This window comes from Zootermopsis nevadensis, unplaced genomic scaffold (assembly GCF_977971745.1).
Source record: "Zootermopsis nevadensis isolate Lab colony 2312 unplaced genomic scaffold, Znev_1.0 Znev_ptg000011l, whole genome shotgun sequence".
NCBI lineage: Eukaryota > Metazoa > Arthropoda > Insecta > Blattodea > Termopsidae > Zootermopsis > Zootermopsis nevadensis.
This window is the reverse complement of record NW_028259143.1, coordinates 11,998,347-12,011,779: the sequence shown is the minus strand read 5'-3', so window position 1 is coordinate 12,011,779 and position 13,433 is coordinate 11,998,347. Positions and strand designations below refer to the sequence as shown.

General features: G+C 37.7%; 1 protein-coding gene across 9 annotated transcripts in view; it reads left to right on the top strand.

The window, feature by feature from the left end:
* The window catches only part of LOC110834509 (blastoderm-specific gene 25D), a 69,811-nt gene that overhangs the window by 38,598 nt on the left and 17,780 nt on the right, over positions 1-13,433 (top strand). For all 9 annotated transcript variants that reach the window (XR_002544618.2, XR_002544620.2, XR_015534764.1 and 6 more), the window contains exons 15-16: positions 6,606-6,725; positions 8,909-9,793. Coding sequence is in view for 3 of the 9 variants with exons in the window: in XM_022073742.2 (XP_021929434.1) it covers positions 6,606-6,725; positions 8,909-9,793 (1,005 nt within the window). In the remaining 6 variants the exon portion in view is untranslated. The remainder of the gene's footprint in view (positions 1-6,605; positions 6,726-8,908; positions 9,794-13,433) is intronic.

The window sequence follows — 13,433 nt, the reverse complement described above, 5'->3', positions numbered from 1 at the left end:
TTGTGTTCATGCACATGGCTAGTGGTCTCCCTGCTTCACCAATGTATTTTCTCCTGCATTCACAGGGAATGCTGTAGACATAATGGGCCATCTGTTGTGGACTTCTCTCTGGTCTTTTTCTCACAAGTAAACTTCTGAAAGTGTGTCTTATTTTGAAGATTGCCCTAATGTTATAGCAGTTCCTTATACATTCAAACTTAAAGAAATGCCCTTCATGTAAGGAATAAACACTAAACCCAGTGGCTTTTTCCCTTCTTCCAGACAACTACTTCCCCTGGAATTGAGAACCATGTCAATGAAACATGGTGGGTAACCATTTAGCTGAAATTTTGAGTCTCAGTTTGTCAATTTCATCAAGTAGGTCTTGTTCTTGGCACATGGCAGAGTCTGTGCTGTGTAGTCTCTGAACTATCTCACTTTTAACACATGGTGGATGATTCAATTCAAAGTTTAAGTAGCAGCCAGTATGGGTGGGTTTTCTATAAACTCTAATGGCCAATATCAGCCCCTTTCTGATGACCAGAACATCCAGGAAAGGAAACACACTTTCAAACTGGATGGAAATTCTGAGACTACTGAGATGATTGAAGACTTTGTGTAACATGTCTGAACACAGAGCTACCCATAGCCATGCCATCTTTTTGTTGGAAGAACTTATCATTCATCTTGAGAAGGTAATATTTTGTATTTTTCTTGCATGGGGTTCCTGGATTGGGTGGTTTTGGATTTGGTTTGATGTATTTTAATTTCCATTTCCACATTTACCTTATTCTTGACATTCCTATGCCTTATAATTTTTATTGTTAATCTTATCATTATCTCAAGGTGACATAACCTGATCTCAGGTGCTTATATGCTTGCAGTGGATCTGACCTGGGTTGTCCATTGATTGAGATTAGCTTATTCTAATGGACCCCGTGGAGTAGGTGCCACTCCCCTTCACCACACCTGAAAACAAGGACAGATTCAATCCTGAAAACACTGTATAATTTTATAACTGCAGACAATGGACAAGATCCAATAACCCAACAATCCAGACTATGACTTTTGGAAGGAAAATGCATGTTCTAAGTAATGTATATCGTTAAATATATGTAGGTGCTGAAAGATATGATGAGGGGTACTGAATTTAAATGCTGGCATGGATGACCAATGCAGCCTTTTTAAATTTTTCCTCTCTCTCTCTCTCTCTCTCTCTCTCTCTCTCTCTCTCTCTCGATGTTCTACACAGGCATTCATCATACTTTAATGTAGGTGATAATAGCTTCCTTTTATATCCCAACCTGTTACCTTTGTTTATACTGTCTTTGGCTTTAGTTTGCCTGAATCCATCTAGGGTTCAAGTAAAGAGTTGAAAAGAATATGTTATATTCAAACATATGTGCCAAAATAACTCTATAATTGTGTCTGTAAGAGAGAAAGAATGTTTCCAATTGCCAGTGTAATATACCCGCAGGTAATGGTGTGGTTTGGTGCTACAAGTTTTGCGTTAGTGTTTGTTTTCTTGAAAAGCTTGCTTTCACTTGTGTCATGTATAGCTTGCTTGTTTTTCTGATTCTTTGTTGTGTTGGACTACTTATTATGGTGGAAGTATTTTAGGACCATGTACCACATAGCTTATATGCTTTTATCATTGTGTGTTCCTACATGAAGGAAAGGGTTTTGGAAGTTTTGTGTCTGTTTGTGTGCATGTGACATCTCACCCATGACTCCATCATTATGAAACTTGAATGCATTTCTTAAATATCTCTTTGCAGCCAGTATGAGTTAATATGTCAAAAATTAAAATGTAGCATAGCACATAGTTCATAGCGAAATTTAAACATTTACTTAATTCAATACATATATTTATTTTTCCAGTCTATACACAAAACTTGTTTTAAAATAATGTTGTTAAAATTATTTATAACATTTACAATATAAATTGCATTATGTTATATTTTATGGCGCTTTTCTGTGTCATATAATATTACATCTATCACAGCGCTTTTGATTTCGACGACATGTTTCAATGTTTACCACATCATCATCAGGCTTATCAATTCATATATTTTTAAAAACTATTGTACATTTGTGCATTGCGTTTATTGATTTTTAATTTTCAGTCTTCATCTTGATTTGGAGTATGCATTTTGATGTTCATTATCAGGTTGTATTGTGATGTGTCGGACGTCTGATATCCACAGACGATAAACTGCAATACGATAACACAAACATGATGCAATTAAGATATAAATTTACTTAATTCGTAAACCAAATGTCACGCAACTTCCATATGCTTATTCTACATTGTATCCTAACAAACTGTTTCAACTTCTGACCTGTAATGTTTTACAGCCATGAAATAGCTAAATCACCCTAAAGAGCATATGTTCTTATGCTGTCAAAATATGTTGGTAGGTTAATATTTTTATAAGGGCCATGGCAGTTGAATAGAATGACTTGACAGACGCTGGGCATCTGGGGTTTGGTTCCCAGCAGGATTTTTTCTTTGCCAATACTGGTCTGTGTCCTTTCAGTCACCTGTCCAGTGGGTGTGAGAGGGAACTTTATTTCTGAGGGGTGAAGTTACAAATTTGTTACTCTGTAGGCTACTGTTTGGTACACACAAAAGATCCACAGGTGTTCTTTATACCACATACTGCATAACAGTGTCACCTTAACCTTTAAAGGCTGTGTCTTTTAAGACATGGCAGTGGTATCTCTAGTTGGTCGACTGTGTACTTTATCATGTGCACATTGCAGCATGTATTATTATTAATTCATGATCGTCATATTGGGTTCTAATCCATGAAAAAAATTCAGTGAACTCTAGGATTACATGTTACACAGGCTTCCCTGACAACCAACTATTGAAATTTGTAAGTGGGAAAGCCCTCCATTCTTTAGGCTATACTCTGTAACTTTAAAATTAAAGTTTACTACAATGCTTTAAAGTAAGTCAGTAATTTGATTTGAAATGGGCAGAAGTAAACTACTGATTTCAGATTCAATTTTTATTTATTTGTTATTTATTATAGCATTATTTTTTCAATGTGTTTCCAAAAACTTACACATTTTTATATACACCTTATCAATCTTCATTTGGGGATGTAATGAAATTGAATATTCTTATTAGTAATTTTCCTGTACATTTTTGGGTTTCACTGAAACAATAAATTCTAGAAGGATTTGTGTCATGTACTTACTAATATATGCCTACTGTGATTTATTGGTTAATTTTACCATACCTTTAGCATTGGTGTGGTCTGCTCTTACAATCAGGTGGCCACTCTGTATTTACATTTGTTTTTTCATTTATATAACAATTATCAATAAATAAATAGCAGGGCCTGAAATGTCTGTTTGATTGGAAGGGGGAAAGATATCAAAACTGTATTTAGATCAGATTCAGTGATTGTTCTCGAAATGTTGGCAGAAGATATGGTGTGTTCAACATTCAGCTTGTAGCCTGAGAAACTTTCATCAACTTCAGTTGCCGCAAAAGCTTCACCTCATACATACCTTTCTTCTTATTCAGAAGAGAGCTAATGGCAATAGCTTGCAGCTGATTATTGTATGCGGAGACCAGAACTAACATTAGACGGGTTCCAGGATTTGTAGGATCCAGTGTTATGTTGGCTTGTACTGCAGCATCTGATGTAAGGATGTGTCTTCTTCCATAGAATACTCTGAACTCTGTCTTACAAAGTTCTGAGTTTGCATTATTAGTGGAGGAATCAGATCTGTACTGCCTTTCAGCACCCTGCATCTGCAGGATACCACAGGTGAAGAGATGAAAGTTCTCAGTGCACTGATTTTCTAAATGGGTCACAAGAAGAGGAATTCAATGAAAGTCATGTGCTATGATGGACAATGGTAGATAAGTAAGGGCTGCCCCCCCCTCTCACTCACTCTCACTCTCATGTCCTTAATCCTGCTGGCCAGACTGCAGAATACCTTCTCCACTCCTGCCAGGCCCTTGTCCAATCTTGACTCCACTTCCCACTGGTCAGGCCAAGGCTCTGCTGTGGCAGCACATGTTGGTGCTTCTGAGAATAAGCAAAACACTGACTACCCTTCTCCATTCGCCCATCCACAGTAAGATGGCATGTTGGAACGATGTGTGAAGATGGTTTAGCAGCACCTGCAGAAGTTTGATGCATCAGAGAGATTGTGGCGATGTTATCCATCTTCTTACTGGCCAACAGAACACTACAGCAGGACTGACAACCACCAGCATAGTGTTGATTAGTGAGCCAAATCTGCCCTGTGACTTACTGTTATCCCCCCCTCCCAGTCTGTCTACAGCCGACTGCGTGGTGAACTTCTTAGATTGGCTGCATGGTGTCCATTATTATTCCTGTCAAAACCTGAAAGTAGCCAGGAACAGGATGGAGGCCGGATTTGAAGGAGGAGACAAAGTCTGGCTGTATTCCCTAACCGGGCCAGGAGAAAGTCGCCCAAGCTCCAGCCGTCCTGGGAAGGCTGATACAAGGTGATCACTAGGGTCAACAACGTGGTCTGCATTATCTTGTGATGTCCAAGGGCAAAGATTATGGTGATAGATATACATGGCAGACTCTTATCATACCAAAGGGCTACTCAGTCAAGCAGCTTCAGGATGGAGCAGTGTTATAAGCCTCCCTCCTCTTTTACAGTGGTGCAACCGGCCTTGTGACTTGAACCCCACTCGTAGCATTATATCCAGAGAAGTGGCTGTCGGTGAACTGTGCAAGCTACCTTGTTCCGTCTTTCTGCACTTTACTGTTCACTTTGGAAAGGTGGGGGTTAATTGTGGGAGCATATAGTGAAGATGTGATTGAACAGTGCTATTTGTTGGTGCATTGGGAGGTTACACCAGTTATTTTGGAGTGGTGAGAGGGAATGCTGCAGATGCTTGGAAGTGGAAAGGTTTTCCATAAAAAACCCTTGCTTTTAAAAGATGGAATTGTGTTGCCAGTCATAAATCTTCTAATGAGTACCTCACGGTCTTGTGTTGCGGAAGTGCATCCAGAAGTCACAAGCGGAAACTTGTAGTGGTTTGAAAATAAAAAAATAAAACTAATAAAAAGGCACTCATTCAAGGGTACTGAAGAAAATTGGATTTCTCTCCTTTATTACAACCAGAAAGGAGCATGGATGGATAGGGAGATTTGAAAATTGGTTCCAAAAACATTTTGTTCCTGAAGTTTAGGCTTACCTGACAGAAAGAGGATTACCACAGAGAGCAGTGTTACTGCCAGATGCCTTTTCTCATCCAAGATACAGTGTGCTGAATTTTGATGATGGCCTCATTGTTGTAAAGTTTTTTCCCACCCGCCCATGTCACAGCAAAAAAGCCCATGGAACAGGAAGTGATTACATTCATGAGAATGGCAACCAGGCTGACTTTCTCAGGACTCTTGCGGCATAATAGCATAATGGAAAGAAAATGACAGTGCTGTATGCTATATGTGACACATCTAGGTTATGGTCTTTCATGAATGTAGTAACACTTTTGATCACAGAAGAAGCTTCTTCTGGACATAGACGATGATGATTTCCAAATGAAATAAGCAAATTTGAAAGTTTTGACATGTTGACAAAGGTTACATTGAAGAGTGGTTACAAAAGTATGCATGTGAGCTGAGCTTCCAGTACATGACGGACACAGCTGGTGCTGCTATGGAAGAAAAGTGAGAAGTAGAAGGTGGAGAGGATGAAAGTGAAGAAAGTAAAGGACAGAGTACAAAGTGCATGTCTCCACATCGGTCATACCATTGAATGGTGCTACATTGTGTAGATATTACTGGAAATACGTTGGTCAGAGGGCATTCATGAGCAGTGACATTATAGTTGCCAGGGAAGTTTACACTGCTGTTAGGAGGAGTCTAAGCAGTTCACAGAAGCAGGCAACCATTACAGACTTTCTCAAACATCAGTTGTGTAAAGCAAAGGAAGGTAATTTATCATGTCTTAGTGGATGCATCAATCAAAATATTTTGGATTATTGAATTTTATTGTTGTTCATGTTTCTTCTCCCCTTCATTTGTGAAGATAATTGGGTGTTGGAATCAGTACTAGAGACACATACATATGGGAATGTTTCACTAAATTATGTAATTATTAATTCATAGTTATTACTAGCCTTGCCATATATATTTGAAGTATTTGATGGAAACTAAGAATCTTAAGTTGTTCATAAGTTAATCACAGAACTTGTTAAGTTCTTCATACCCCTTTAACTATTTTAAGACATGTAATTTTAATGTAGTGAAGTTTTGTGTTGTTTGCCAGTTATCTGGCAGTGGGTAGGTTAAGTCATTTTAAGAATGACTGTCTGCATTGGTTTACATAGAGTAATCAACTTCTTTAACATGATTACATGAAGATTTTTTTTTTTGGAGGGATGCATGTATTAACCATTTGAAATTTTAATGGTTATTGAAGGTAAATATTTCTTGATTCATTAAATTATGAAATAATGTAATAACAATTTAAAGAATTTATTAAAGAATGTCAGACTGATAATTGATTACTTATGACAGTATTCAGCATGAAAATATATGCATTTAGTTTAATATTATGTAGAGCTAAATGCAGGAACATATTTAGAAATCCTATTGCCTGCTTTTGTGGACTAGGTTTGCGAGACAGAACGAAGTAGGCTGAAGTTGAATATTGCCAAGAGTCCTCATAATGTGGCTGCAGAGGAACCAGATAACGAAAAGTCTGTGAAGCAACTGAAAGGTCAATTGAAACAGGTAAGATTTTTCTTTATATACATTCAATTCTTGAGAAGAATGAATTCAATTTCTATTAAGTTATAAGTACATGCATACCGAATTCTTCAACTGTGGCAACTGTGTGAATTGCAGGGAAGTATGTTGTGAATCTAAACAAATTCAAAATGTAAACTGTTTTAAGGAGTTACATTGTGTAAAGTATACATACTGAAAAACAGGAAGAAATTTAAAACATAAGGGCACATGAGTTAAATACACATTTCAGTACCAGTTATGAAATTATTCAGACAATTAAAAATGGCTTCAAAAGTATTAAGCATAAGCAGTGATTGGCAGAATAGAATATCTTAATTAATTTTACTGCCAGATTGATACCTTATGAATCAACACTATTAGGAAAACATGTACCTTAATCTGCTTGTGAAAAGTAATTTACAGTTTGTGCAGCTTTCTCAGTGTCTAAGTAAGATTTGAGGTTCTCATGGTGGTGAGTATGAAGATGGCTGTCTTCTGAGTTGTAGTTAACACCCTCCCTAAGGCAGTACCAAACATACATTTCATGCGGCATAACTAACTAACTAGATGGCTTACCGAACCTGAAGGTTCATCACCGAATTAACCAAAGCCCTCCACCAGACCCTGTCCTCGGCCAACAAAATCCAGTCTCCTTCAACTCCTATCTCCCATACAAGATTTAAATAATACATAATGGATTTATGTAAAATATTCCAATGTGAATTTGTATAAAAGTCCATCAATTTGGAGCCAGATTGTTCCATGCAACACACTGACAGTGATGAAGCTAATAGGTATTTTTGCCAGTTTTTGTTGTGCACGTGCCCAAATGTGGTACTGACACAGTCATTTCTCATGTAGGTTATAGATTGTGTTCTGGGAAAATGTCCCATGCTAATCAAAACATTAAGTAAATGTGATATTATGGATGACATGTTACTGCATTATTCTATAGCATGTCAACAAGAATTGCATAAACCTAATATATATAATAATTAAAAAACAAAGTAAAAGTAAAAGAAATCCTGCTACACACCATGTAGGTCATTTGGGGGGAAGAGTAGGTACAGTTCCTATTCATTCTTGATGTCAGCACTAGATGGGGGTGAGTGATCAGCATCACACCTTGGCCGCCCTTTATCACTGGGAAAGGACCCCGATACCCATTGGATAGGAGGCTGGGTAGACCTAGAGCCGGTCTGGGCACAGGGGCTAGAGGAAAAATCCTCTGCCCCCTCAGGGATTGAACCCCAGACGTCCGGCTCATAACTAGTCACTGCACTGACTGAGCTATCCCGGTTTCGTAATAATTAGAATGACATCTTGATATCAGTTTGATGTGAACCTGGGCCGCTATATATGTACATGTGTAAGTGATAGTTGATGGCCAAAATCTGCAGTAAAATATATGAGTAGATGTGTTTAACATGTACCACTTAGTTTTGTTACACTATATGAAGAGTGCAGATTCTCTAGTTCTTATGGAAGATTTTGTTACCCAGAAGTGCTCTCAAGCTGCAGCACAGTCTTGTCACACTTATGCGTCTGGCCGACTTGATCCATTTTAGAGCTCTTGCTTGTCACCTGAACATATGTTTTCTTATATAACCTTGATTTTTCTGAATGTGTGAAGTATTATCGCTTGAAAGGCCCAGACTCTAGCCATTGTGGCATTCGCTGTCACACCGGTTAAAAATGAGCATGTAATGCTTCAACAATGTTAGCATAAAACTATGCATGCATAAAAAAATTATAAAAGGTTCCTGATAAGTGTGATTATTTAATAAAGTCTAGTATTTGTCACACAACACACACCTAAAGGCAATGAAGTTTTGGTGTCGCTAATCTTTACTGGTATGTAGTACTATCAGCTCATGATCTCATCTGACAGCTAATTCTTATGAAGTACCAATCTGGTTGACAGACCTGGAATTTTTTCAGAACTACATAACTAAGAGCATGCTGATATATAGCTTCTCTGTGAAAACAACATGTTTATTATGTAACACTGCTGTTTAATTCCAGTTTTTGTGTGAGTGATATGCCATTTTAACAAGTTTGGACTTCATCCTGTATGTAAGATTCTAATAACTGAAGTTTGTTTTTTCTTCACCCTGTGATTTTATTTTATTCAGTTGTTTGCTTGAGGGAGCAAGTTCTCATGCAAGAGATGTCTCATTCCACAGGTTTTCCAACTGATTCAAAAACAGATCCTGGAAGAGTTTTTGGAAGAAGATGGTAACATCTCTGCTCTGCAGGAATCTTGCAGTAGTCATAACCAACGAACTGGACAGATCGCTCTTCTGGAAAGGACCGATGATGGAAACATGTCCACAGTTGATAGCGCTCCTCTCCTACAGACTTCAGTCCCACTGTCCATTAATGGAATAACCCTTGACCCCCTAGAAAAGGCCAAAGATGTTGAACAATTAGGAAACCATTGTAGGAACTTGAAGTTTCAGTCAGATCTAGTTAATAGTAAAATAGTGAAAATTATATCTGAAAAGATAGCTTGTTCCAAAGAAAACTGTGCCTTGAAGATTCACATATCAGATTTAAAGAATCAACTTCCTGTGGACGAGGTATTCAAAGATGTTTCCTCTTTCCGATCGTCTCAGAATGATCCCAGGTTTGACATATCTCAAGAAATGTCCAGTCTTCAAGAATACACAAGTGATGTAGCTGAGTGTATAAGAACTGATTACAGTGATGTTGCAGTAAAATCTGTTTCAGTGAACCAAGTGAAAGAAATTTTCTTTCTAAATGGTATTGAAATGGGGGAAATCAAAGGAGGAAATGATGTGCTTGATTTAATGGAGCATGATGAAAAACAGATTACAAAATTAGTGACAGAAGAAGGGGATGATAGTAATGACAAAGAGAAACTTGATTTACCTGAAAAGCTTAGTGAGCACAGCATTTGTGCAAGAAGGAGTTCCTCTAGTTCAATACTGCAAGTAGAGGATTTATCTAAAATATGGATGAGGGAGGAGGAGACATGTGCAGAAGAGATCACAGTATTGCGGGAGCGATGCTGTCAATTGGAGAGCAGCCTGGAATTGTTACGTCAGGTAGGACCACTGCTGCACAGAATATGTAGCTCTTATCGGTACTGTGCACAGTGAAAAATCTTCTTTAGATTTAATTAACATGGAGCAGAGTTCTTCTTTAGTAACTAATAATTTCTCAGGCAGTGAAGGAATTTTGTTCTTCTATAGAACCAAAAGATTCATTGCTATATTAACACATCATGCCTTCACCCACATGAATCCAGTATAAATCTTCACACCCTGGTAAGATGCATTTTAATATTATCCATCTGTTTATATCTAGGTTTCATATGTTCTCTTCCCTTCAGGTATTGTAACTAAAAGTTTGTGTGCATTTTTGTCTTTCCCATCCATCCTCCATTCCCCTACCCATATCTTCTTTCTTGATTTCATCACAAATAATTTTTTATGAAGGGTATGAGTTAGGATGCAGTTTTCTCCAGCCCAATATTTCTTACTCTTAGGTCCAAATGTTCTCTTCAGCAACCTGTTCATAAACACCCTAAACCTGTGCTAATTCCTTAATGTAAGAAACAAGTTTCTTGACCATACAGTCCACGACTGTAATCTTGTGACTTGTGAGGTGAGGAAGTGGGGTGAAGGAGGAAAGATAGTATTTGCCTTTAACGCTACAGACTTTCTGCATTCCTTGCAAGTATCAAGATTACAGTCATGGACTGTAAGACCAATTTCTAATACTTTTAATATTCTATATTTATAGACAGGAGAAAGCAAAGGAAAATTTGCTGGAATGAATTGTAGCAAGAAGTCTCCAAACTTAATCGACTCTAAATTTTTCAAGATTATAACTTAAACATATGATTTGAAGCTTTAGCTGCAACGGAACTCAAGAAAACCCTCTCTGGCCAGCAACTGTATCAAGTGGTCTAAAGAAATCCATGTTTTTGGGAACCCTCTCCATAATCAAGGACCTGTTGTGACTAGATACCTTAAATGTCCCAGAACCAGTATTCGTGGCTGGACACTGATCAGTAAGAGATAATAGGTGCAGTCAAGTACTTTCTTTGCTTTTGTTTGGCATTGCACTGGGCTGCTTAAACATGTTTGGCACAGGATATGTTCCCGCCTCAGGGTGATACCTCTGTTACTACTGAAATTACTGGGGTGCAGTTGGATTTCTATTGTGGTCCACATGCCCTGTTGCTTTTCCAGTGTAGAGATGCTGTTCAAATCAATGCTGTGGTCTACTGTAGTGGTCTATGTGGCTGAGACATATGTGTCTCATATTCTGTTTGATTTTGGTCTAAGTGATTCTACCAGGCTGACATGCATATATTTTGTCACATTGCTGGGGATTGAGTACCTTCAGACCCAATTTGTCTTTGCCAATCTGAGCACATGAATATTGTACTTGGCTGTAATGTCCCATTGGCAAGTGTCCATTCATTAATACTGATTCCAGGCATGTGTACATAGGGTATGTTAAAGGTATCCAGTCACACCAGATCCTTAACATCTGATGGTTTGGGAGTGTATTATTTAAATAAGCATCCTGGTCATTATCCATCTTTGTAATATAATTAAAACATGATATTTTGGAGACTGAAGTCTGTCTCCATCCTTAGATTAAACCTTATCTGCTGGGCCCAATCTATAGAGCTTGTCCTTTTCTCTGGATGGCAGTAGTTAACCAACCAGCTATAAAACTGACTAAGGGCAGAGTATGCACAGGCATAAGACATCATCCCTTAATAGGTTAGACCATTTTTGCATAGGTTTAAATGGTAAATATGATGCCTTATAAACTATGTTTTAAATTTTTTTTGTGGTTCATATACCGAGAGCAATTGGAAATAGATAATGGTATTAAAAACCGAATGTTTAATCATTGTTTTCTGTAAAGCATGTGCAGGCCAGCAAATTTTGTTAACAAGTAAAAAGTAATTATCACTGTTCTCATTCCTATTACCACTGTAGTATTTGTGCTGCATTGGTGTGGCTAGAAGTGAGAAGGAAGCAGGTATTTCTTTTATTTTTCCAGGATTGGTTGTTCATTGGCATTTTGATTTAAAGGTTCCACATTTGAATCTGACTGTAGATAAACAGTTTTATTTGCAAAACACATACCTTAGGGTCATTTTTGTTTTGTTATGTATACCAGTCACACAAAATATGAATTAGTATGTTAATCTTTGAAAGGGCCATTTTGAAGACAAGGCATCTTTAATAATTTGTCTAGAATCCCTGAGCTTCATCTGCAGTTTTCGATCATCTTGACAAGACTCAGTTAGACATCAGGCTTAACATTCAAATGAGGCAATGTCATCCCAAGACCCTTACACAAGTCCAGAGAGCATCTCATTCTTATTCTTGGAGGGACATCAGGGAACATTTCCTACATGGTTTTCTTCACCACACTCCATGCCCACTTTACATCACTAATCCTTGGTCAGGCACTTTTAGTGGCCATTCAGTGAGTTTGACTTCAGCCTGCTGTGATAGCCTTTCTTGAATCGCATGAGAATCATGAATGGAGGAATGGTCCACTTGTGATTCACACTGTTCTCAGCACACGCTACATGTAATAGTTTATGTTTAGTGGTAAGCACACCCTTCATTGCATAATGTCATACTGTGAGACCATCTTCTCTTAGTCTCAATATAGCTGTACATTCATGTCCAAGAAAGCTGGTAGCAGCCTTAAGCTGCCTTGCACTGGCAAAAGGTTTTTTGAGGTTTGGCTACTGATGCAGCATCATAGACTGGACTTGATATGTGCTATAATCCAATTTCTTTGCACCTCTTAACTTGCCCATCTGTCAGTATTTCTGTAGCATTGCCCTTGTTGTGGACCCTGGGACACCATTCGTCCACCTGCAGTGATAGCATTTAACCCACCTTCTTCAACAAGAGTGATGATTTGCTCATGAGTAGATGTGTTATGGTGATCCACAGTGATGATAGGAGTTGTTCAAGCCTTGTGCACTGGTTATATTATAGTAGAATGACCAAGTGATGTTCCAACCCCCCATGATAAGTAATATAACTTGCTGCTGCACTCTTAGCTGTAAACAAATAAGATTACATGAGGTGGCCATCAAAGTATATGAAACCCTCTCTAAGTCTCTGTTACACAAATCAACCACACTGGTATCCATCTCAAATAGCAAGTCATTAGTAACAGATGGAAGCCAGTGTAAGGTGCGTTAGCAGTGAAGTTGCTTCATTTGAATATTATGTTTGATCTGTAATTGAGTCCATACCAAGATGAATGACATCTTATTAAAGATGGCAGGTCATCAAAACAACCAGTTTAAGTGCTAACATACCAATTCATATTTTGTGTAAGTATCTGGTATAATTTATGAAACAAGAATGCTTCTGAAGTATGTGTTTTTGCAAATAAAATTGTTTGTTTGCAGTTATATTTAACACAGAACCTTTTAATTAGAATCTGGTTTTTGATTTATAAAATTTGTAGTGCCTGGTTTTTGTTATATGTGTTATTTTCATGCAGAATATGCACTTTATCTTGATATTGGTGCAGTGGAAATTTCTATATTTTCAAGCTTTGAAATTTAATTGTACTTTTGTATCAAACATCAGCATACAAGAGTCTGAAAGAGTGCAATATCTCAAATGGATGATTAATTAAAAAAAAATATGATGGCCCTTGTATTTAGAGACAATTTCTGTGATG